Source organism: Chrysemys picta, chromosome 5 (genome assembly GCF_011386835.1).
Source record: "Chrysemys picta bellii isolate R12L10 chromosome 5, ASM1138683v2, whole genome shotgun sequence".
NCBI classification, from domain to species: domain Eukaryota; kingdom Metazoa; phylum Chordata; order Testudines; family Emydidae; genus Chrysemys; species Chrysemys picta.
The window spans coordinates 99,118,296-99,145,515 of record NC_088795.1 but is presented as its reverse complement, the minus strand read 5'-3'; the positions used below and the strand labels follow the sequence as shown (position 1 = coordinate 99,145,515).

Here is a 27,220-nt window from a genome sequence, read left to right as displayed (position 1 = left end):
CCTCAGAAGTTTACATCAATAGAAGTTGAGTACTGTATTTGCTATCGCTGATTCAAACAAAACACTGAGTTCCAGGGGAAACATCCCATGACATCTTAGTGTATTATAATAGAAAGAGCCTGATTTTCTTTTTATGATAAAGTACTAATAATCTTTACAGAAACTTTTAGCCTGAATGCACAAATTAGTCTTGGGAAACATGAGCCTGATTAAGTGGATATAAGAATTAAGAACTAAGTTTATTTGTAATCAAGTGACTCAAGCGCTCTTATCTAAATCGATGATGTGCTGAAATCCCTTGTCAAAAAAATTGATAAGATCAGGTGATTTTCCTGTCTTCCAGAGTGATATCCTTTCTAGATTCTAAATCATCCCTTCCAGAGGTGACATCCTGAAAGCCTGCAAAATTTCTTTTGAAGATCAACTTGTTTCCATTGAAATAGACTAGGTGCACTAAATGTCAGGTGTGTCCTAAAAATTCCCTGGTGAGGATATTTCTGGGCCCACTACAGAGTCGTCACCCTCACTCCCTTTTCAGATTATACAACAATGTACTGTCCTAAACTCTGATATTTGCTGACTCTATACTTTTCAGAACAGAGTATTCCAGCAAATGACCTTTGTTTCTCAAATGATGTTCCCTTCTTTCTTAAGCATGATTATCAGAATGGATTTTAATTTAAATGGGAAAACAAATAAATAGTTTCCCAAGTCCTTCATGCGTCGACTTTGAAAGAAAACTCAGTGCTTTTGTGTGGTTATCTCAGCAGGCTTAAAACTTGTCTACACAGTAAAGTTTTTTTTCAGTATATCTTTAGATAGTTTTGGCATAAACTGCCTTGTGTCCACACACAAATGACCTTTTGTTTTTTTCACTTTATCTTGCATCTTATTCTGCTATAATGAATCCTCTTTAGAAATGACATAACTATTTTAGAATGAGTTACACCACTATAAGGTTTGTGTGGATGCATCCCTGTGACAGAGTGCTGGGCAGCAACCACTGAGCCAGCACTCTGATCACTGCAGCTCCAATTAAACACTGCAGAACAGACCTTGTTAAGAAGAGCTGTGCCTAATTGGTGGGAGGAAAAGAGCTGGAAGGCTAATTAAGCCATTAGACAGAGGATACAAAAAGGCACAGGAAGGAAGTGGGGGGAGGGAAGAGCAAAAGAGAGATTGTGATTGCTCTTCCCTGTTTGCCTCAGGAGCTGGGGATCCCCTAAGACTGTAGGAATAAGGCTGTAAAGTGTACAAGGGTGGTGAGAACTAACATTGTAAATAAACTGCACTGAGTGTTTTACCAGCATAAAGGTCTCTGAGCTTAGGACTTGAGCAGAGGCAGAAGTGGGTAGGCCCTGCCACAATTCCCATTTTGAATTATTAACTATATTGTTTCATGCAGTCCTCCCATTGATGCAATGCAGTATGCGATAGCATATCTGGATTGCCTTGGCTGGTTACATGCATGCTTTCCCCTGCTCTGGGAGCATCTTCTGTTTAAATGCAGGCACACACCCAAGCATCTCTGTTTGGAACTCCAGCTCATGGCAAGTTCGCAGTCCCTAAGTCTAGTACAGCCATGTGTAACAAGGTGATCTGCTCCTTTCATGATTGGGCGTGGGGAACAGGGAGCAGCTGACCTATACTCCAGAGAGAAGCCCAGAGGCAGGTGCTGGGAATCAGCTGACCCATACTAAACAGCACTTCATAACTGGCCCATTCACTCAGTTGAAGGTATAAAGGAGGACTCAGCCCCGGGGTGGGGGGTGAATCAGGAGAGAGTAAGGCGCGTCCTCTCCTGTAACCAGAGCAAGAGGCAGTAGCCAGGAGGCTCCTGTGGATCCCCCTAGGGTTGGAGAAGGCCCTGCCCGGTAGCTGACAGAGGGCCCAGTCTGAAAACCTTAAACTGGATTGTTGTTTGTGTCACTTTTTGCACATTTTCTTTGTTTATTTGCAAAGATAATAAACAGAGCCCTAAAGAAAGTGACAGAAACTAATCTGGGCATGGCTGACTATTGGTCCCCATCTGATGATAAGGACCACCAGGGTACATCACCATGCCCTGTTCTTCTGCTTGGTCTTGTCAGAGACCCTGAACTTCCTTGCCTTCAGGGGCAAACAAATACTAGAGAAATTATAGGTTGCTGGAGAAGGAATCTTGGGAATTTGACACCAAGCCCTAGAATTTCAGTAGGTTCTGCTAGGTATCCCACAATCCACTATGAACAACAACTCATAATGCATAGAGCCTAGCAGCAAAACATTGCCCCCGGAGATAACTGTACACTTATTTTTAAAAGCGCAGTGCTATGTGAGTCAGAAGGGAAGTAGTTTAAGCAATTTTAGGCAAAGCATAGTGTACACACTCTTTTGGTTTAGGAGAGTAGCCGTGTTAGTCTATATCAGCAAAAACAATGAGGAGTCTAAGGTGCCACAAGTACTCCTCATTGTTTTTTCTTTTGGTTTAGTTATACCTGTATAATTATAGTAAAACAACTATGCTGAAAAAAATTTCCTGTGTGGTCAAGGCCTGAGACTCCATCTAGACATACAAAAAGGGTGTGTTTTTAACTCATGTTAGCTCATACTAGATTAACACAATTGAGATGCCCTCTTAATTCTAATTAAGGGCTTTTCTGCACACAAAAATTGTATTGCTTCAACTAAACCAATATAGATAAAGCAGTACAACAACCCCTCTTCAATATGAACACAGCTATACTGGAAGGCACCTTTACACCGATATAATTGTGTTCACACAAAGGGTTGTACTGATGTAATTATTTAGGTAGAAAATCACATCCTTAGTTAAATCAGTAAAACAAACAAACAAACGTGTAGACCACATCTAAGATGTAGGCTAACATGTTTCAAGCCATTTTGTCTGGTCATGTTGTAGCCTAAAAGGGAGCTGAGGCAACAACACAGCCAGCCAGCTAACATGGGTTCAAATATGTTAACCTGAGGCTTTGTCTACATGAGAAAGAGTGGTGTATTGAACATTCTGTTAAAGTGATAAACTATCATTTTAAATTCTCATGGGTTTTCTTGGTCTTGCTTGCAGGTAAGGGGCTCTGTAGGGAAGTGTGTGATCTGGGTCTTTCAGCAGCCACCCTAGAGGAAGGTGGGCTGAGCTGTAACTCTTTGCCTTAAAGAGCAGCCTGCTTTCTTTCTCTCTGTTTTTATTACTTGTATGTTAAGGTTCTAGATTTTAAGAAATAAAGTAATGTTACATTTCAACCTTCCAGAATGAGTATTTTATGTTTTATCTAACTTTTTTGTTTGTATGCTGTTGTAACCCACACACCTCCTGGTTGTGGGGTTCTGTCCCATCTAGTGGCACTGAAACCTCTTAGAGAGAGAGAGAGATTAATGAGTCTGCTCTACAGCCTTAGCTAACATCCATGTGGCTTTTAGCTCATGCAGTAGAGGCTCATGCATTTAGCTCCAGAGGTTCCCAGGTTTGATCCTGCCCGCTGCTGCTGGGGATCTGTTGGCATTTACACTATGGATATAACAGAAAGTTTTACTATTTATCCAATGTAGTTGTATGGGGTAACCCACTTTGTAGACAAACTGATTCTGATACGAATTGGGTTTTTTTGTTTTAGCTTAAATCCCTTCCCAAGCAAAATAAACTAAACTGAAAAGGCCCTATTATACCAGAATAAGGGCTTGTCTGCACTACAGTGGTTGAGCTACAGCCCTGTAGCTATGCCATTGCAGTGACATAGCGTAGGTGCTTCCTACAGTGACAGAAGGAAGGATTCCATCAATATAGGTAATCCACCTCTCCAAGTGGCAGTAGATATGTTGACTGAAGCATTTGTCTATCGACTTAGCTGTGTCTACATGTGGAGTTAGATTGGCATAGCTACCACACTCAGGGTTTTTTTCTGTGTCCATGACAGCCTCCTGTGCAGAGATGGGGAAGGGGGGGAAAGCAGCGGCCCCACCCTGCAGCCTCCAGGGTAGGGCTTCAGTCCTCCCCTCCCCCACCGGCCTGGCTTCAGCAGTGAGATTCCAGGGGTGGGCTTCAGCCCTCCCCTCCCCCCACCCAGATTCAATCAGAGACACTGGTGGCAGGCTTCAGCCCCGCCCCCTCCCCGCCCGACTTTAGCCACAGCACTGTGGGGGAGGGCTTCAGCCCCCCATCTCCTGATCCAGCTGGAGGCTCTAGCAGCGGGCTTTACTCTTCCCCCACCCTGGCTTCAGCCAGAGGCTCTGGAAGCAGGCTTCAGTTCCCCCCCCCCCCCCCCTTCAGCCACAGGGTTCTGGCAGTGGGTTTTGGGCTTCAGTCCCTCAGGGTGGCGGAGCTCTGGGCTCCAAACATGGGGCTCCAGCTCACGACTTCAGCCCAGGGTGATCGGGCTTCAGCAGGGCCTGGGGTATGAGGCCGCGGAAGTGAGCTCAGAGCAATGGGGTGGGGGAGGAAGCAGTGGAATCCAGGGAGTCTGGGGGGACTATGAGGAATTTTTTGGTTTATCTTATGTTGGAGTGAGGCGGCGGGATCTGTGGGGGGTTAAGGGAGGCAGCAGGAGGGTGGGGGGGACCCGGGGGGGGGGGCGGGGGAGGCAGCGGGGGCTAGGGGCACCAAAATACAACTGTACATAATTTTTATTATTGACTCTGCACAGAAGCCCCTACATAAAGAAATTACAATGATTTGGACATGTGTATGTGCATATTTATTTGTTTTCCTAAGGTTAATTAAGTATTTTAGGAAAACTTATCAGAGCAACCACCAGAAAGAGTTGGTGGCCACTTTCTGAGGCCACCAAAATTTGTTGTGAGAACCTGTTTTAGGGTATACCAAAAAACCTTTCCCATGTAGACAAGACCTGAGTCTTAACGGGGCTTTTCAATCATGTTAAGCTAACTCAACTGAACTAACACAACTGAAAAATGGACCCTTTCAACCTGTCAAGACAGGGCCAAAGGGAAAGAAAGCAGCACATCGCTCAGCTAGATCAATCTCTCTTTTCTTTCCTTTTTGTGATTTAGGCCTTGACTCAGGGTTGCACAGGTTTGTCTAAAGGAGTGTTTGTAAACACAATTTAATTCGATCTGACAAAAACAAGTGTGGAAATTCATCAATCAATGTAGCTTAATTCATTTCCTAACCGAATTAAGGCAAATCCCTATAAACAAGTTTTAAATCAATTTAAGAGTATCCATACTGTTTTGCACCTGTTCAATTTAAAATCGCACTTTTTAGGGCTGGTCCACTCACAGACTGGAACCAAAATGTTCAATGGTGTGAATTAAAATCAATGTAGTTATTTCAACCCAAGTCTGTGAGTAAATAAATTCTTTGTTAAACCGATGGAAGTTTGAATTATAGACCAGACTCGTGGGCAGTTGTTCAACTGCTCTTCCTTTAACTGGTTGCTGGTGAGTGGGCTGTGGTGTCCCCACCTTAGTAGCAGCAGCAACAGAATGGAAACAGCAAGCTGCAGAGAGAAATAAAGAACAGGAGTACTTGTGGCACCTTTTTTGCAGATACAGACTAACACGGCTGCTACCCTGAAACCTGTCACTATGCAAGACAGAGAAATCTTTATGCATCAGGGCCTTGCTGTGCCCCTCCCCCGTCTGAGTAGGTTTTACATGTACGTTCTGGAGTCATCACAGAGAGAATAGGACACACAAACCCACAGCAAAACCCACACAGGCAGAGCTGAGAACTATTCAGGAAGCTGACTTGAACTAAACCACTCACTTATTTTTCATCACATTATGTCTGTCTCTGCTGCCCCATCACCAGATGAACTAAACTCAGTCTCTTACACCGGGCTTATTTGGAAGGTATGTAATTCTTTTTTCTTCTTTTCCCCTCCTCTCCCCACCCCCTTTTAAGAAAAAAGAAAATTTACTGTTAATCCAGCAAGGAAAATTCCATTGGAAAAACAAAAACCGTAGAGCTCCAGTTTGCTTCTTTGTCGTCCACTTGCACTAAGAGTACTTGACTTCCGTAACATTTATTTTCAAGAGCCATGTTCAACATCCTGTGTTTGGTGAATTTTTGCCCCCTCCCCACCAATGTCTTAATGTAAATATATATATTTTAAATCAAGATTAGTGTTTTTAGCTGTCACCATTGTCTCATCTTACAAAACTTGATTTGAAAACTACAAATACTTTCAAATTTTATACAAAATAGAACATTCCTTATTGTGATATCATATTAAAAGACAACCTAGTCCCCCTTGTTCACTTCCCCTGGAGTTTTTATGATATTTTATGCTTACTTTCTACTTCAGCATAAAAAAAACACGCTGCTGCCCCTGGATTTTTGATTGTGTTTTAAGGGGTTTTTTTTGGTACTTCAGTCTAACATGACCCATTATAAAGGGAGGACATAAGTGAGGTTGAACATACCAGTAACTTTATATGTTAATTGATGCAGGTAAAAAGATAGAAAACAAACAAATCTAAAAATTCTGGGTCTGATTTTGATCTAATTGACATGAGATATCATGAATAACTCTACTGAAGTCAGTGGAGTTATACATGCGTAAACCTGATGCAAATGAAAGGAGGATCCCATCCCTTGTTTGTTAAGTAAACTGTCACTGAGGGGAAAATTTATTGTTTTATTTTCACAATATACATTTAGAATGAGAATTGTTTTGTAATAATTTTTTCAAAGAGGTGAAATGGTAATGTTTTATTAACTGAAGTTAGTATTAAAAGGTTTTTAATTTACTGATTTCTTCAGCTCCATTCCTAGTTTCAGTTGAAGCCTGGTCCAGCTAGGATCCTAATGATTTTTCACCTCTTCATTTTGAGAATGAAGTCCTTAACTTGCCTTCTAAATGGCCACAAACACAATTCTCCTCTTCCTTCTCAATGCTACTTCTCTCTTCTCTAGAACAAGTACATATTTTCACGACACATGGTCTGGTTACATATGCAGTGGTGTGTATATACATGTAAACCCAGATATACACATGCATTTCAAGCTTCTGTTTTCAGAGGCTGCTCCTCCAAACGTATAAGCTATTTGATAATGGTCACGTTGCCAATGAAAAGGTAGCTAACGTAAGAAGTGGATAAGGACAGAGTCTAAGGGTGCTGGATCACATAATATCCATTAGACACAGCCAGATCTAGATTTCCTCTCAGGTACCCGTAAAAATCTGAATGTAATTCTTAATTTTCCTATCCTCCTCTTTCAGTGCTGTTTCCATTAGTACATGGCATAAGAGTGGGGCTGTGACCATCTGGAAGAGGCCGTCTTTAACACAAATTTGTCCTAAGGAAAATATTTTCAGAGTGGAAAGGTAGGATAAAAAAGGCTAGATGATCCTTGCGGGGCTGATCTGCCTGCTTTTTCTGTACCTACTGTATGCCTGTCTTCTACTGCTATAGAAATAAGGTGGAACTTTGCGTTAGGTTGTGTAGTAGTTTACATTTATAGAAAATCTAACAGAATTTTTATACAAATAAATTAATTTAACTTTCGAAGTTACCATAAATGTGAAAGTGATTCAAAATGTGGTTTAATCTCATCCATCAAAGAATGACTTAAATACGTATCACATAATTGAATCCAATTTCATTGAAGAGGCAGGGACTTGGCATATATGTACTGTTTAGATGTTGGGCAGAATTAAAATTATAGGAAGGCTTACATGAGTTTACTTCCTACAGCAAGAAATACCCTTGGAAGGAGGAACTGGCTGAATTTACTTTAGGGTTTTACACTCACTAGAATAGAAGCTCTACAATGGGAAAATTAGACATTTATGTGTTTATATCTTTTATGTCTTTATAAATGACCTCCACCCATTGTCTAAGCCTCTGAGCTCATTAACCATTAAATTGTCATTAACCATTAAATTGCCTGTACACTGTACACAGTATAAATGAGAATCAGGCCTCAAACATTTAACTTTTTTCTGCCAATGATTAGCTGCATCAGAGGACATGTCTCACATGTCCATTCGCCAGAGTAAGAGCATAAATTTAAGTCTACGTCCCCAGCCAGTTACCACTGGACCTGGTCTACATTTAAAAAATTAGATTGACCATGGTTAGATCGATCTAACCCCCAGTGTGGACATGGCTAGGTCAACTGACGAGTTCTTTCATAGGTCTAGCTACCACCTCTCATAGAGATGGCTTAACTACATCAATGGAAAAGCCCCTTCCATCGATGTAGGAAGCATCTACACTACAGCAGCACCATTGCAGTGTTTGGCTGTGCTGCTATAGCAGCTATAATGTAGACATGACCTTCCCAGAGAAATTCTTAAGGGTCTGACCAAACTTCTCAGGAAAATCGTGAGTAGGGAGATGGGTTTTACACCATGTGCTGAAGTTCAACAAACTCTGGCTCTGTCTGACCAATGTGGGAAGTGAGTTCTAGGGGAAAATACCCTCCAATGATAATACAGAAGCCCGCAGACACGCAAACCTCAAGAGAGCATCAACTGATCTCAACTATCACAGTGGTGGACAGCAGAGAGTCAATCTCTTGGGTAGATAGGACTAAACCATAGTCCTTTAAAGGCCTAAATGAACATTTTGCATTACACCCAGAAGCAAACCGGAAACCAATAGAACTAGAGATGTAATGAGCTCCCTGTGGCCAATCTTGCAAAGCAAGAGATCTGCTGTATCTGCACTAGTGGAACCTTCTGACTGGTCTTTCCTGGTAGTCCCATGTATAGTGTGCAATATGGTAACCAATCTAAAGGTCACAAAGGCATGTGAGACCAAGACATTAGCCTCTCTCTCACTTCATGGATCTAGAGCCGGTTGTAATTTTTCATTGACAACGTGGTTAGCTGAAAAATGGCCTTTGAAAATGAAATATTTCTTTTGTTGCAAAAAGTTAATTTTTTTTATAGTTAAAAATAATGAAAACATTAAGTAAAAGTTTGTTTAATTTTTTGTTTAACATTAAATTAAAACCTTCAATAACCTTTTCAGTAATGTTTTTCGTTAAAAAGAATTTGTGGAAAAAATGAATGAAAATCATGAACAATTTCTAAAACACTAAAAATGGGTCTGTTTCAAACACTTAAGAATGAAAACAACTTTGACATTTCAGAGTTTTTCACAAAAGTAAGTTTTTAATTTTTTGACTAGCTCCAGCTGGATCTTTTAAAACAGTGGTTTTCAAAAATCAACATGCCATGACCCCATAAAAAAATCAGAAAATAGTTTTGGGACCCTTCTCCCACCTAGTCATAAAGAAAGGGAGAGTGGCTGTTACCTGTCACCATTGAGAACATATTTTAAAATATTGTGCCAATATCGCTATGTATTGGAAACATACAACAAATTTGAGGCCCATGACTTGCCATCACCCCTTTCACATAAAATTAAACATATTTTCCTATACATTTAGCACAATTTAATTGTGCTTAATTTCTAATGTTCACTGAAAAACCAAAAGACTCCCCAACACACAAATGAGCTCTGATCTGTGTTGAGAGGAGAATAATATGGAGCCAAAGGCTCTGGTTATGCAGCTGCTAAGTATGAACAATGGGAATCACTTGTACAAAGCGGCTGCATAATCAGGTCTAAAATGTATCTCTCACCAGAGAAAGGAAGGACAACTGAGAGATTCTGCTCTCAGTTATATCAGAATATCCCTATTGATGTTAATGTGACTGCACCAATGGAACTAAGAGCAGAATTTCACCAAAGATTTTATCTGTTTGTATGTGCAAAAGAAAAAAGGGATAAGCAGGGGCATAAATTATCACAGATTAGGTTACCTTTCCTAATTACTTATGTCTTCATATATATAGACAAACATACCTTTTGCACAAGGGACCCTATTTTGCCCTCCGATACTTCTGTCCAACCCCCACAGGAGTTAATGGCAGTTATAAATTCATATGTGATGTGAATGGAATTGAACTCAAGATACATATTTTTATCCACATGGGTCAGTAAAATAGGCAGATTAAACGTTTAAAAATGTTAAAAACCAAAAATTGATGCTGCTGTTGGTTTTGGGGGTTTCCCAAAGGGGCACCACTGATGACACACCATCTGGGAAAGACCCGACATATATGGGAAGGGAAAGAACACCTTCTCTTCCAGCAGAGGCCACAATGAATATTGTGGTTAATGGTAATGCACGATACTGTTTTCAGTGCACACATGTTTGCAAAGTTGAAAATTAATCTAAAATAGGTGAAATTCACCCAATTTGAGCTAGTGGTAACATTTGTTGATTTCTTTACGCCTCACAAGTGATATTGATTTGATTTTCAAGGTTACCCGTGTCTACTTAAAATAAGGCTGATTCGCTTCATGCAACCAGGGCCGTAGATAGTTAAAGATTTTTTTTTTTTTGTCTTTCATATCCATGGGCTTTGAAAAGTCCTGAAATCTTTCACTTTAATAGGAAAGGCAAATGTTTTCCCTTCTGATGAAAGTCAGTTTGGGGATAAGCAGAAGTATAGATAAATTGCACTTTGTATTTTTCCATTTATAATGGTTATGCTTAAAAACTTGTCAAAAACTGGAAAGTTTTAAGTGTGGCCATTATATCAAATTACTTCCAACAGTGTATGGTATACTGAATAATTTATAGAGTCTTCTTTTAACCACATTTGTATTTTTGATTTCCTCTTTTTACAAAGGCGTGTTATAAAATAAATTAAGCAAAAGCTTTTCAAGATGAGACGTTTCATTATTATCAAACTAAAACCAGATTTGAAAATTCACTTATGTTTCAATAAGGCTTTAATACTGAATGTGAGGTTGTTCCAGATGGGCTTGGACCAAGCCTCCTGAGTCAAATAAACCAAATTTTGCAAATGTTGGTATAAAAAGTCCAAAATGTGGCATTCCGCCATATTGCCAATAAAAATGTCTCTTTTTCATATAAATGGCTGATTTCGTGCAACATGTGCTAAGACTTTGCCAATAAAGAAAAACTTTAAAAAGTTCCCGACCACCCTCAGAGAACAGAAATACTTTGCCAAAGTGTACCCCGGCATATACTATGTATTATCCATTCACTAGATGAAAAAAGACATTCCAGCTATAAGAATCTAAAGTGAAGTCTGACAAAACTGTACTGGGGGATGAGAAAAGAAGGGGTCTATATAAAGTATCTATTTTTGGTAGTGGAGAGAAGTTGGAAAATCCACTCTTGAGGGTTTTTTCTTCTTCTGAAACTATTCCATATGGTCCAATGCTGCTTGTAATATTACACATTTTATATAAAAGTGATAGGATGTTAAGGTTGCACAGAAATCAGAGAGCGCCAATAAAGCAGGCGTTCTCAGGCCAAATTCTGCAAGGACTTACACCACGGATTGCACAGCGTATACATCAATGTAAATCTGACCCTCTATATACAACAGGTGCTACTTCAAAAATAAATTAAATGAATACGAGTATGACAGCTTGTTAAGGCTGGGACACTCCCTTTTTTTGGGTCATAACTGCAGCCTTGACCCTGAAATAAGATCCATGCTCACAGGCGCCTGCACCCAGCTGGGGAACCATTGACTTCATTGTAACTCCGTGTGAGCAGGAAAGGGGACTTCAGTGCCATTTATACGTAGTTTTGTATTCAATTTCTTTTGTTAAAATAAAGCATTCCTAGGGAAGCTATGAATGTGGGAAAGGAGCCTTTCCAGTGTATTCCATAAATATGCTTTTACACCAATTTTATAACTGCACGGTATAAAGTACATGAAGACTGGATAATGGAATAGACCTTGCAAGGTAGCCACATATAAATTAAATACAAAAAAAGTGTAAAACAAATTAAAGGGTTAAATAGGTTAAACCACCAAATGCAGGAATAATTATTATAACCTTCCATCCACAAAGTGCTTTATAAAGTGATTTGCTAACTAGGTACAGACATATTGCCACACAAAAACTGTAATTGATAGGTTCGAAAGGGGGATACCACTTACTGGAGCTAACATCTAACTAAAGATTTTATACCTTCCTACCATACACACAGGACAGAAACTGTGGACATTGGCAATTCTGGAAATATACGGTTAAAGTATGTAGTCAGTTCCTTACTACCTTGACATAATTAATCATTCATCATTCACCACCTCACCAAATTTCTACAGCTCACTCAATTTTACCTTTGCTCCATTAGAAATCAACACATAACTTCAGACATGAAATGCAGGAAAATATTTTTTCTCTAACTAATAAATGTTCACCATAATGTAACAATAACACAATATCCTGAATTGTTCACTATGAAATACAACATATGTTATTTGTTACACAAAACAGTTACAAATTCAACATAGAATATCTTGTACACACATCCTTATACTTGGAACAACAGCACCAAATCCCTCCACCGCACCTAACACCTCCATGAAACATTCCAATTCTGTGCTTGCATTATTAATTTTCCTCTCCCTAAGCACATCCCCCTGTAATAAAGCACATACAAATATTACATAACATACTGAACACAGAGAGTCTGCTCCTACTCCCGCTGAAGTCAGAAGAAGTAGGGCTGGGCTTTGAGATCCTACCATTTTAAAAACCTATAATGTGCACTTTGTAAGGAACATACACGCCCCAAACCTACACCTTTGTTCAATTAAACAATGAAACAATGGGGGCAAAGCTAAAGCTTGAGTGGATAAATGAAAGTGGTTGCAGTACGAGTGGATGGCCAGTTATTACTACCCAGCGGGGGGTGGGGTGGGTAAAAAGACATATAGGTGTGTGTATGTGTGTTTTAGTAAACATGAATATATAGATTCATAATTGAATTGTTCATGTTTTTTAAATATATGCTGATTGATTTGTGCATATAGCTATATACCTACCCAGGTAAGGTTGGCATATAGTGCCATATTCTGAATAAAGTTATATATTAATTTTATACACAGATTTGTATCCATTGTGTGTGCATGAGGGATGGACACTCTATGTACATTGTACTTCCTAATGGGTGTTAATCACTATTTAGATATCCAATAAATGATTAAAAATTCAAACAAAAACAGTGAAAGACACCAGACTTTGTGATAAGTCCTATCTGTAGCGAAATCAATACCTGAAATTCAGTAAAACAAAAAACGATAGAAGGATTTTAAAGAGTTAAACTGCTAAAAATGTTTTTACCAAATAGTATATAAATATTTACATAATATATATGTTACCATAGATATGTCTTTTCTGATTTACCTCATACTTTAAGAAAAAAGTTCTGTGTTTAAAGTAGGATGTGTAATCATGAGAAATTTGAAGTGGTTTGGGGCCCAGTGCTGCAAACCCTTGTACATGTGAATAACTTCACACACAAACAGTGCAATTGAAGTCAGTGAGACTATTTGCACACCTAAATGGTTACAAGATCGGACCTTTGGTTTGATTATACTGAAGTTAGGCATGGCCTTAGGACTGGAACCTAGATAATTTTTAATTATGGAAAGATGTCTCTTCATAATATGTACATGTAATAGGAATATAATATGAGTGTGTTTTTATAAGTTTAAGTATGTTGTGTGTGTGTGTGCGCGCGCATATCTATACCTAGATGCACACACAGAAGTAGCTGTATTTCATTGGTGGATACACATACACTAATGGGGGCTATTAAGTATCTTAGATAGATAAATATGGGTGTATGTGTGTAGAATACCACCTCCCAATATGTATATGCATATCCACCACTGAAATGTAGCCACATCTGATGTAAAAATTTTGAATTATTTAACAGCATAGAACAAAAAGGTGTTACAGCTGAGGATGGGAAACAAAGGCTATTTTATCCAATATACAGTGTACCAGAACAATTTTACATGGCACAACGGATGAAGTTCACCCCTATTCAGGTAACCAGTAAAAGGCCTGGAGTATTTGCCACAAGTACTCCTGTTCTTTTTGCTGATACAGACTAACACGGCTGCTACTCTGAAACCAGTAAAAGGCCTGTGCATTGCTCTCTTAGGGGGTTCCCGATGTTCCCTTTCCATTGACTTCAAAGGATATTGGATCAGAGACTTGTACTGGCCCCCCGTAAAGGGTGAATTTCACCTCCAGGAATTAACCTCATATGAATTTGGGGAGTACACAGGGGTTAGTGTTGAAAATCAGTCATTTGCCGTTGTGTCTTGGGCACCCAGATAGTGAGTTATCTGACATTTCGTACTATACTCCGTACCTAACCATAATGAGAATCCACCTGATCCATGTCTTGATTATCAGAGGTACTCAGCACTCATAGTTTTCATTGACTTCACTTCAGGAACCCTAAATATCAGCCCTTTACTCAGACTTTTTTGACCTTTTAAGGTTGTTCTAATTCATGGGTGTGCATGTTTAATTTTCATAATGTGGTTGTATCAGAAGTGTGATCAGACACAAATAATCACAGTATGGGGCTTCATCTCTTATTTTTACTCGTTAATACTGCTGGGCCATATCATGCTATCCACTTTGAAGTAGAAATCCCCATTCTCAGCAATGCGGATTTCAATCTAAAAACTGAGGGCATGAGGTAGCCTATTTAATAATAACATAGTTACAAATGTCTGAAAATTTGGCCTTTATCCCTTGCTTTTAGTTTCAAGCTTTACACCTTCTGAAAAAGCATTATAGGAGTTCAAAATGTTCATGCTTTGTCTCATCTCAGACGTGAATATTTTTAGGGAAGTTTAACTCCAAGATATTTGGCTGTTTTTGAGTTGCATGAAGGTGATAAAAAGACAGCTTTCTATTTTTTTAAAAAAGAAACAAGTCTTTATCTTCCAGTTTTCTTAGTTAGAAAACTGAAAATCTTTGTTAAATTTCACAGGTTTGAATTGGGACTGGTGTCTTTGTCTTGTTTGAAGAAATTTAGTTTTGAGACAACGTTCTCAAGGTTTGAAAGTAAAGATTTAGCATGTGTGGTTTGTTATCCTAACTTCAGAAAGACATGGAAGGTGTATTTTCCCATGTATTTATTTAAATGTATAGTAACCATATAAAGAGTGCTCATCACAATCTCTGAGCACTTTTACAAATTCTTAAAACTACAATTTATCATAAACTAGCAATTGATCATAATTCTGGCAATTATGCACTAACAACACTATACCAGCAGTAATATGACAGACATTTAAAAAACCTTATCAATGAAATTATTATAGTCTGCCAACCTCACCCTTCTCCCTGCTCCTGCTCAGACAGGAAGAAAGAGGGACCTGCAAATTAACAAATTGAACAAAGGCCAAGTGAGAGAAGAGAGTTGCAAAGGTGCGGGGGCCTAATGGAAAACCCTCAGGCAGTATCCCCTTCACCCCCACCTTCTCTTTCGTACCAGTGGTGCCATAGCTCAAATGCTCCCACAGACTGCAACTGTGGTGCTGTTTTATGAGGAGAGAGGTTGTCTTATGTCTACACTACTGCTGGAAGATGTAGTCCCCAGCGTAGGTAAACAGACTCACACTAGCTCAGCTCAAAGTAGCACCTAAAATAGCAGAGTGGACATTGCGGCACTGGCGGCATCTTCAGCTAGCCACCTGAGCTTGGACTCAGGAAGTTGGGTGGGCTTGGACTGGGGTGACTAGCTAAGCCACCACCCGTGCTGGAGAGTTCACACTGCTATTTTTAGGTGATAGCTCAAGCTGAGTCTGTTTACCTGTGCTGGAAATTATGCTTGCCAGATGCAGTGTAGACATACCCATAGATAGGTAGGTCATTCAGGGTTTTACAGGTCAAAAGCAACATCTTAAAATCAAACTACAAACTAATAGACCGTTAGTGCAGATAATAGAGCATTGGTTTAACAGAGTGATACTCAGACCTCAGTAGTTCAGGAGTCAAATTAGTGATCACCAATAGTGATCAAATTAGTGATCAACATTACCCAAAAGAGCCATATTAGTGAATGTATTGTTTCATTTACTATAATACTGTATATTCATATTTAAGCAGTATGACTGGGGAAATATTTAGATTTTATATATATATATATATATCAGCAAAATGACTGACCAAGTATTATTATTTTATCAACTACAATTGGTTACTAACATAGTAAAAGCATCCTGATTGGTTAATAACTTAGATTGGTTAATAATTAAATCACACAGTGGTTTAATATCATGCGCTGCAAAGAGCCGCAGGAGGCACATTAAAGAGCCACTTGCGGTTCATGAACCTCAGTTTGAGTATCACTAGTTTAACATTTTCATGAAAAGAAACCCTCCCTAGCAAGTGGGGTCCTGGATTCTGCATCAGTTGCAGTTTCCAGATGGATTTAATATGTACCCCATACATTGCAATATTCTAACAGTGGGGTGACAGAGGCATAGATGGCAGTTGCAAGGTCTGTATCTGAAAGAAACAGGCACTACCTTAGGGCCCTGTGGAGATGAAAACAAACTGATCCAAACTGTAGCAGCTACTTGACCTTCTAATACCAGCTGGGAGTCTAACCAGATCCCCAGACTGTGAACCTGATCTACAAATGGCAGACCCACATCCTCAATCGAAGGGGACAGTGTTATTCCTGACATATCTTCTGGTTGCTTCCCCCAACCAATCAGCCAGCTAGCCCTCATCCATTTCCCAGTTTCCTCCAGACACTGAGTACTGCAAACCACCGTTTTGGCTGTATCAGTTGAGATGGAGATATATAGCTGTATGTGATAAGCAGACATTTCCATTGCTATGCTATTTCCTCACTAGCCCTCTTAAGAGCCTCATATATGTGTAAAACAAGAGGGGTTACAGATATAGTTATACATATGGCATATAATTTGAATGTACAACAATTATAATACACATATGAGAGAGAATAGGACAGGAGAAGACACAGAGACCATATTTTGGCCCATTATCTTCTCTCTGTGGTGGAACACCCACTGATGTCAATGGGAGTTATGTGCATGGGCAAAAGGATAGGGCATGGATTGAAATATTATGCAAAAAATTTAAATTGTGTACAGCGTTTGGAAGTCTTTTTCAGCATGGGCACTTCTCAACATCCTTTCCCTGCAACAACTCTCATTAACAGTTGTCTATGCAGTGTTAAAGCCCATGATATAACCATTTCAGATACTGGTAGTTATGGGAATGACAGTAAATTCCAATTGCAGGAGTAGTCGCAGGATAATGATGATAATACTTAGCATATGCATTGTATTTAATCTTCAAAACACTTTGGCTGGCCAACCACACTAGCATGTGTTAAAGGCCTTGTCTATACTATTCTTTGTACACATGTTAACTAACCAAATCCTAGTTTAGAGAAGGCCGGAATCATTTTCAAAGTACCCAGAAGGCATTCTGTGCCAAAATATGAAAAATTCTGCACCAAAAAATTAAAAATTCTGGGCACAGTATTTTAAAATTCTGCACATTTTATTTGTCAAATAAACGTGGAGGCTCCAGCATGGCACTGGGGCACACAGGCCACTGGCTGCACAAAAGTGGGAGATCACTGTGCAGCTCCCCCACCGGGAAACGGACTCAGTGGTGAGGCTGCACCGAACCCTGACACAGCACAAGGACCTGACACAGTGCAAGGAGTGTGGGGGAGTGAGACTCAGTGGGAGGGTCTGGGTATGAGGGGGTCTGGATGCATGGTGGATGGGGGAGCACTCCCTGTACAGGGATCCCTCCCACTGCAGCTGAGGAGCGATGGGTGCAGGAAGCAGGGAGAGGGGGGATTTGCAGAGCTTCCTGCAGTTGGGGAAGAAATATGGGTGTGGGTCTGAACCGGCCCTGGATGCCGTGCAAGGGAAGAGGAAATCCTGTCCTCCCCAGCCTAGTCAGGACTAGCGGCTGAGCCTGCTACAGGATAGGAGCCACCAGATGGGTCTTTCCCAGTCCCGCCTCCTGCCTCACAGTGATTTACCTCTCTGCCGGCTGCCCTGGGCACCTGAAACATACTGGTGGAGAGGGTCACATGACCACTCTTGTGGCTTCCCTTTGCTTCCCTGTCAAAAAGTAATTTTTCTGTGGGGAAGCAAAGAAATCCGCAGGGGACATAAATTCTGCACATTTGCAGTGGTGCAGAATTCCCCCCAGGAGTATCAAAGATAGGATTAGAATGTAGGAGTTCCTGATGCCTCTTTCTGAGCTCAGGGATGTGTTTTCATGTAGATGTTTGACCACACTTGGTGACAGTCTATGCTTTAAACTAGAAGCCAGCATTTTTTCTAGTGAAATTGAAAAACAGTCTCATTTAGTTCAGCAGATAATAAACCTGCCTCATTAAGCTATAAATGTTCCTGAATCAATTTGTGGCTGGAATTGTTTCCTCACAAGTAAAGCTAGTTCTTCATGTGATATATACTCACTCAGGCTCTGATCCTGCAATGAGCTATGTCATCAGGCCACTGCTCCCATGTGGAGCCCACTGCAGGATTGGGGCCCTGGTTACTTTCCTGTACTACTCACAAACCACATCAGGCTTTGCAGTGTTTAAGTATTTTTCCAAGAAGTCACTTATGCATTAGTCTTTCTTCTTATTTTTTTTTTTTTGTAACCGTTACAGATTATAAACTGTTCAGTATATGTGGTAAAATTAATCATTAGAGGGCCCGATTCTGCAACCACACAAACGAATCTTGTGTCTTTACTTGCATCAAGTACTGACTACTGATGTGATCAAAGGTACTCAAATGCACGTGTATAGGATGAGGCCCAGGGCAACTGCTGTTCCTACACAAGGGTGGTGAGTCTTAGATACCATCAATCAGATACGGCTTGATTTTGTCAAATGGCCTCAGTCTCCCATTGAGTGTGATGGAGGCACAGTGTGCCAGCGGGAGCTCTAGGATGCATTGTGCATGGAGCAAGCAGACTCTGGAACTCCTGGGAGCATGGATACTGCACTATTCCGGGAGAAGGAGCAGCATCTGCTCCTCTCTGTGCCCAGCTAGCTCCACTGCTCCGTATGCAGAGGTGTAAGGCTGTGGCTTTACTCTCCTTAGTGTTGCCAGAGTTTACATACAATCCTGGAAGTCTCTGAGCTCAGAGACTCCCATGTGATTAACCTTCTCATGGGTGGTGAATGGAAGGAGGGGTTTCTTTTGCCTTCTCCCTACAATGTGCATGCATGCAGGTACTAGACACTATTTGGCCTTTAGTTCAGTAGATGACATGATTCAGTTGTGGTATCAGTGCGTATCAGTGATTGAGATGGGGCGGGGGGAGAGACAGGAGGAAGCAAAATCCTGGCCCCATTGAAATTAATGGGAATTTTGCAATCAACTTCATTGGATCCAGGATTCTGTAGGTTTCCATTATGTCCTATTGCAATCCATCCTTGCTTGCTTGTTTTTTTAATATTTCTTTAATTTAGAGTTTTTCCCCAATATTTTACCTTTGGGGGTTGGGGAGGGGGGGAATTTTTCAAAAGCACAAAGTGCATTTAGGCACCTAGCTCCTCTTGAAAGGCAATGCAAAGGGAGTACCTATCTCCTATTTGGGCCTTGGGAAATCTCCCTACTGATATTTTAAATTTTTACTCACTTTCTGTCTTTTTCTTTAAAATTATATGCAAAACATCTACGTCTGCATTAAGGTTGATCACACAGAAGTTAGGAAATTCAGATTTAAATTTCCCTTAGCAACCTTTACTCTTCCCCGTCAGCAGGCATTTCTAATAGGGTCTTTTATTTGGTGATCACACAGAACTGGGCAATGTGATATATTATTTGGCACGTTCTATAATACAATGCAGTGGAAAAGAACTGCAATATTTTTTCTAGCCTTGCAGGTGCTTATGCAGTGTGTTGTGTTGCCACTTTTGCTCTTAAACCAAGGTTTAGTACTGTCCCTCCAACAGGACTTTTTAAAGGACATCAAGTATGTATTCTTCATTTAGGTTTAAACTGACTTGTATAGCTTTAGCTTTACTTGTGCAGTGTTTTCTTTACTGCTTACATTAAGACTTTGTTGGTGAGATGAACTGTGCATGCTTCATGTATGCTTAAATTGCATCTTTTCTTGTAAACTTTCATGGATGTAGGTGGAATTTTGCAATACTGCACATATGTTGTGTGATCATGTCATTTAAGACCCTACTGTTTTGCACAGATAGTTGGCAATTACAGTGAAAGTTGTTTGAGAATTTTACATCTGACATTTTTGGCTTTTGTGTAATTAAAATCCCAAATCTAATATGCATTTATTTAGTGCGTATAACATATGGTAGAATGAAAACTGCAGCTGATAGCAAAAATAAAGCCAGATCTAGATCAGGGTAGAGGTCCCTCGGCCCTTGGACACACCCACTCAAGAGGAATCAGAAAATGGCCCTTACAGGGTTCCTTTTAGTTTCATTTATCTATGGATTGTAGTTTGACCCCCTTTACTTTAAAAACAGCCATATGCTTTTGTGACAGTACTGGTAAGTATGTGTCAGTACTAGTCAGTGTGTATCAGTACTCGTACCTGTAATAGCAGGCTCATTAGTCTGTTTTTACTATATTAGCAATCATTCTATTTTATTTTCAAAATATCCAAAGCAACAGAATCAGATTAAGGGCAAATTGTATGCCACCGCTATGTGTCTGTCGGTCTCATTTTTTAGTTTAGAGAAAACCAAAAAGCATCTTGAATTGCTAACTTCTATTTTTTCCCTCTCAAATACATTAAAAATAACCAGAGTAATAGGAGTGAAAATGAATTAAAGAAATTTGTACTGTGGAGAGTAGTTCTTTTATGCTGAATTTTAATAGGGGAGCAAATGGTTATGTCTGAGTTATAAGCCACTGGAATACAGGGCTTTATCATGGTAACACTGATACAATTTTCAAGTATAGCAGCACTCCAATAAACATGCTTAAATAATTGAACAGCACATCCAGTGTGTGCTTTTCAAGTATTATATTTATATTTTTTAAAAATCTAGTTTGATTTACTTGGAATTCTCTTCTCTGAGTGAAATCTATTCCATGAGGGGGTTAAACTTTTACAGGTTACTACTCATAGTTTTAAAAGCAAATTATACACCAGACACTCTGTGGCATCAAACAAACGTGAGACGATTTCTTCATTCATGCTCTTGTTCATTTCCTGACACACAGAAGGGCACCTGGGTGTGATTCAGTCTTTATCTGAATTCTCAGAATCCATCGTGTAAGGGTTGGAAATGGACATTGTGTTTGCAAACCAGGAAATACCGGCTGTGGCAATGACTCTCTTCTAAATACCAGTAATAAGAAATCAGTATGAAAATTGAGGGTTTGAAGCAGCATTTATAAAATAAAATACTCCCTTGAGTACAAGTCAGATTGCTTGTATGTTTATCTTCTTTTGGTTGGCTCATGTGGCAGAAGACATGCCCATGCTGTAGGCAATCCCACGGGAGGTTGGACACTGCCTGATTATAAAATAGAAGCAGTGAATTGCACTGTCAATGCTAGTTAAATGCATTGCAAGTCCAACTGATGCTTTGTTTTTTTTTCTTTGTGAAATCAATTGAAGCACTAAATATACTAGAAATGTATAGCTAGGAAAGCAGAATGCTGGGATAGTTGAAACTAGAGTTGGCTATTGTAAACTACAGAGCATTCTTCTGCACTTTATGGTGAGGTGATAATTTTTGTCTGTACAAATAAACTCCAGAACTGTCTCCCCTCTTAACAAAAGAAGAGGATGGAATGGAAATCAATTATTTAAGTGAAAAATACACATTAACAATTAAACTCCTATTTTAAAGCTACTATTATTATTCAGAACATCTAAGACTAGAAAGAGAAGAAGGGAAAGTTATTTTTCTTTAGTTTTTCAGTTACTGAATTTGACAACATTTAGTGTATAGTCAGTTTCACTGTTTCCCCTGTACAATCAGACAGTTAGTTTCCCCCTGTTGTTTGTGTGAATCTTTCGCAGAGCAATTGGGGAAGAGAGAAACATTTACAAAAATAGGAAAATGTGATTGTAAAACCTTAAATACTGGCAAGGGTCTCAAGAGCAGGTGTAACGCATGAAACTACTTTAACTCAGTTTTAAAACTATCTAAATTTTGAATTGATTTCATACCGTTAACAAAATATAACCATTGGGAAGGGGAATATATTTATTTGGTTTGCTTTTCTGGCCTGTTTTTTTAAAGAGATTTGCAACAAAGAGATTTTAAGCATTTCCCCTCCCCCCCCAGTAGCTACTGCAGCATTTGTAAAACTAAAAGGGTTCCCGTCACACAAGATTTATATCTAAAGACTTTCCCCCCGCTTCATTGTTATCTGAGAGGTTGCATGTTGTCTTTGATTGTTGAATTACTTAAATAATCAAATAAATTAGTGTGTACTTTTTTTCATGTACTGCATTTGAAGAGCATGGCTGGAGAGGGTGCGTAAATTTTCAAAAGTGCCTAAAAAGCCTAACTCGCATGTTCAAAGCATCGTGACTTAGATGCTTAGGAGCCTTAGTCTCATTGAAAGTCAGTGGAACTTAGGTTCCTAAATTACTTAGGCATTTTTTAAAATCTTACCCCATTTGCTGAGTGAGAAACCTGAGTGGTATCTAATATAACAAATGGTTGGACTAGAGAAAGATGATTATTGCCCTAGAAAGATATTTTTTTACATTAATTGGTGCTACCTGTGTGGCTTGAGGGAATGATATTAATACTTGCATTAGAACAGTATTTGTAATTGCCCAAATTGATGTCCAGAGAAATTTACAATAAATGATGCATTTTCACTAGATTATAACAAAGATGGTATATAAATGTTACATTTTATTTTTTCTCTTTCAGGAAGCTTGTTTTACTCACTGAAGCATTCACTGATAGCATCACACAGTTGTGTGGGAGAGAAGGGGGTTTTGTACTGAAGTGAAACTCTCGGGTCTTGAGAAGTTAAAGAATCTGGATGAATTCCTACTGAATGGAGAGTATTTCAAAAGGTCCCTGAGAACTGTCTTTCTCTCTACGGCTCCTGCTCTTGCTGAGTTGAAACATTGCGTTTTGAGGTGGAATTTGAGAAAATGCTGGATTCAATCAAGTGCGTGCTGGTGGGAGATACCGCTGTGGGGAAAACATCACTCTTGGTACGTTTCACCTCTGAGACTTTTCCCGATACCTACAAGCCCACAGTGTATGAAAACACAGGGGTGGATGTCTTCATGGATGGTGTCCAGATTAGCCTAGGCCTTTGGGACACAGCAGGCAGTGATGCCTTCAAAGGCATTCGCCCCATCTCATACCAACAGGCTGACGTGGTGTTAATGTGCTACTCAGTGGCCAACCACAACTCCTTTTTAAACCTGAGGAATAAATGGATTGGTGAGATCAGAAGCCATTTGCCTCGAATCCCCATTTTAGTGGTGGCCACTCAAACTGACCAGCGGGAAACAGGACCCCATCACTTGTCCTGCATCAGCTCAGTTGATGGGAAGCGGTTGGCCCGGGAGGTCCGAGCTAAAGGCTACTTGGAGTGCTCTGCTCTCAGCAACAGGGGAGTGCAGCAGGTATTTGAGTATGCAGTCCGGACTGCAGTCAATCAAGCCCGAAAACAGAAGAGAAGGAAACTCTTCTCCGTTAACGAGTGCAGGATCTTTTGAAGTCCCTTTATTACTCTATTAGCCGCATTACTTCTTCCCTTGCACAGAAGTACATCAGCATAGAAAATGGAAGGTGAGCCAAGGAAGAACCTCTGGTAGGATCACCATGCTAGTGTTCCTGGTGGGCCAGATGTACTTGCTACCTGACTTGGCTTTTCCCTTTCCATGAATAATGCCTTTGAACATGAAAAGTGCAGCTAACTCTCCTTTCTCCACAAAACTGTAAACGAGCTAATTTACTCTAGGCTGCCTGGTCACAGAGGACTGGAGTGAGCCTGAACTGGAGACTTATGGATAATATCTATGTTCTTTAATTTTTCATTTCTATTGTTGGTTTATTTGTCCGCACTTATTTAATGATAGAAGGCCTCTGCTTTGCCTGAAATCCCTGCTGACATAACTTCCCATGCTGAGCTTTTGACTCTAAGAACTTTGTATATATAATCTGATCATTGTATATTTAATTTAAAAAGACAGTTGTACATTTTGTTTTAAACTCCTCTAATATAGTTTGTTTTCTCTAGCTAACCACAAATGCAAACTGTCATAGCTGTGAAATAGTCTCCTAGGACCAAACTCTTGCAGTTCTTATTGAGGTAAAGCCCCCAATAGAGTATGTTAGCAATGGGGGTGAGGGCTGGAATACTGGGGATCATTAATGGAACAGAATCTTTCACCTTTGCTGGTTCAAATCCAGCTTACCCAGTCGGAAGTGACCAAAAATTATTGATAGTTGATCTGTGTCTTACATAATATTTATTTTATGGCCTCAGCCCAGTTCCCAGCAGACTGATGACTAAATCAGAAAACCTGCCATACTTGGCATTCGGTGACTCAGCAAAGAGGCCAAAGACTGAATGGGCCAGAGGAGACTGACATGTTCCCTCATCCCTAGAGGTGCTGTCCCCCAGATAGAACTTTTAGGCTCCCGGATGGGACAGTGCAGGGAGGCTCACACTGTCATGCAATGTGCTGCCCCTGTTCTGTTGGCAGAAGATTTCAGTCTCCAGGGGTGCCAGACATTTTTCATGAGCACTAAAATTCTTTCTCACATTTTTTTTTAATGAACATTTTTCTGAACAGAGGTTTTGTTGAAACCAATAATCTAACATATTAAGGGTAATCAAATACATGATGACATTGAATTGATATAAATTGAATCAGCAACAAACAATCTCTGGAACTGGGTGCCAAGCATAATTACTTTGGATTTTTGCAAGATATAATTCAATATCCTTTACTTACCGGAGGAGACTAACAATATTTAGGGTCAAATCCTTGGAGCTAGATTATTCCCCTGCACAGAAAACCTGCATATGGGTTTGCATGGGATAAATCTATTGGGGGTGAGGGTGGGCTTTGCCCCCCTTTCAGGATGGCAGTAGTGCAACACACACAACCTGTGGATTCTCTAAGATATGCACTGGTCTCACTGGGAATCAGGGCCTTTTGTGCCACCACACCCTTGCAACTCTTGCCCCATACGGGGGTGCTGGAACAATTTGTATAGTGGGGGTGCTGAGAGCCATTGAACCAAACTGTAAACCCTGTATATAGTGGAAACCACTTCAAGCCAGGGGGTGCAGCAGCACCCCCAACAGCCCTAGTTCCAGCACCTCTGGCCTCATGCACAGGGCTTTCCCTGCCCACAACAGCCTTCCAGGGGGTTCCACAGGGCAGTAGGGCACTGCACAAAAGTTAACACAACCTTAGGTTGTGGGGGCTTTACAAAGGATGCCCTGTGGTTGCCAGGATAGATGTGGGGGGGGAGGGAGATAGATTAGTCACGTATGCAGTGCACCCAGCCCTCTCCTTTCCACCTCTAGCTCAACCCGTCCCTTTCTTCTCTCTGTAGGGTCTGAGGAGATGGTGCCATGGAAGGCAACACTTCCCCCTTTTATATGAGTAATGATCCTCTTTACACATGGATCCTGGGAGAAAGATCTGTCCCTGTTCTCACTGAGTCCTTATATGGGCAAACTCCTGCTAGCATTTGGATGGGAGTGTGGGTGTAATAACTTGTCTGATTCAAAACTGAGTAAGAACCTCAGGACTTTGACTTAATGTTTTTAGACACCTCCAGTGCTGGGTGGGTCTGTCTTCCTTAGCAAGCAAATCATAGTTCAAATATAGCTATGGTTCCCACCTGGGGAATGAACTGGGCATTCTCAGGGTGCTGCTCCCATGCTGGGAGGCTATCAGAGTTTCTTTAAAGAGAACTTAGCAAATTAAGTCCTGCTCTTCCCAGCAATTGCAGACATGAACTCGCACGAGACAAAATTATGATGGTTATTATTTATATGGTGCTCAGAAGCAGGCTAGGTGCCCTCTAGAACAATTTAAGACATGACTCAGTGAGTGTGAGTAGCAAACCATAGAGCGGGAATTGAGGGTTGAAAGAGGAAGGGTTCCATGGTTACTTCGTTTTGGTATCAGCCAATTGCTTGTATATTACCTACCTCTTGGAATTGGAGCTAAGTAGGAGCAATGGGCAGAGTCATACACTGTGGTTTAAACACTGAGTTCAGTGGGACTATTCCTATGAATGAAATTACTAATGTGAGCAAATGTTTCCAGGGTATTGCAAGTGGGCACAAAGCACTTGAAGTGTTTATTACACCATTGAGTCCCAGGCTGGTAAACATTTACTTCTACTTTAAACTTTCCAGTGTTATCTTAAGGGAGACCCTTTCATTACAAACAAGTACTGGGTTCATACAGGTCATTTATACTTGTTTTAAATCCTTTCAAACTCCTGCACCCAGGATCACAGCAGAGGGGCTCCAGTCATTTCTCAGCTTATCTGTATTCCTCTCTTAAGTTCCGCCACCTCTGTCTGCAAAATTTTAGGCACAGAATGCAAGCCCATTGCCCACAGAAACACTAAAAACTAACCTATTAGTAAATGAATTTGAACTCAGTGGGACTCCTCACATGACTAACATCATTCAGATGCACAGATGTTTGCAGGATGAGGTCCTCGATGAAAACGCTTTAGCCTTGGCAACCACCATGGTTTTTTTTTTACTTATCTAATCTTATATTCCTTCATTACTGAAAACTGTGTTTTCTGTAAGCCTAACTAAAGATTAACGATTGTTAATGTCATGAACATTAAAAAATGGGTGCAAAAAGTATGAGTCATGGTAAATCTTCTCACTTTGTTTGTTTATTTATAGACATTTCTATGGTGCTTATTACCAGAGTAACTGATTTCTAACCTGACTTAGCCAATCATCTTTTTCTGGATATATTTTTTTAAAAAGGCTCTAACAAATTATCTTCTCTTCTTGGGTTCAGTTTGATTAAAAGTGCTGCTTTTATGTACTGTATTGCAGAATAATAAGTGTTATGCCAAGACCTCTTGCGGTGATTATCGGCTACATGATGCTGTGGTTACTAGCTATCAAGATGCCCCCCAAAATTATCTTTATATTGAACAAGGTCACAGGAAAATGTGCGTCAGAAACACACCATTAGAGGAATATAGCATTAATGTAAATGAGTCACCCAATAGGCTTTTATATGGTATTTTACACTCTATGAAGGAAAGGCCTCGGAAGGCCTTGCATGCAGTTCAGCTGAGCAAGAGGTAGGATTCAAAGGACACCACATCCTGGCTCTGCACTGCATGTTTGTGGATGGGCACTGTGCCTATATCACACAGTAGGATTAAGGTTGGCTTGTTAAGAGTGAAGCCTAGAGGATCGCAACATATCTGTAAGGTCGTGCTGCT

The 27,220-nt window shown here is 40.2% G+C and overlaps 1 protein-coding gene across 1 annotated transcript; it reads left to right on the top strand.

Moving 5' to 3' along the window:
• Positions 1 to 5,633: 5,633 nt before the first annotated feature.
• RHOH (ras homolog family member H) lies at positions 5,634 to 26,618 on the top strand. The gene is made up of 3 exons (XM_005286370.4): positions 5,634 to 5,811; positions 7,185 to 7,289; positions 22,679 to 26,618. The coding sequence occupies exon 3, from the start codon at positions 22,909 to 22,911 to the stop codon at positions 23,482 to 23,484; it is 576 nt and encodes a 191-aa protein (XP_005286427.1). The 5' UTR covers positions 5,634 to 5,811; positions 7,185 to 7,289; positions 22,679 to 22,908; the 3' UTR covers positions 23,485 to 26,618.
• The last annotated feature ends 602 nt before the right edge of the window (positions 26,619 to 27,220 follow it).

Bases quoted from the DNA above. Each gene is read 5' to 3' on its own strand.
- RHOH (XM_005286370.4), top strand. From the start codon at position 22,909: ATGCTGGATTCAATCAAGTGCGTGCTGGTGGGAGATACCGCTGTGGGG.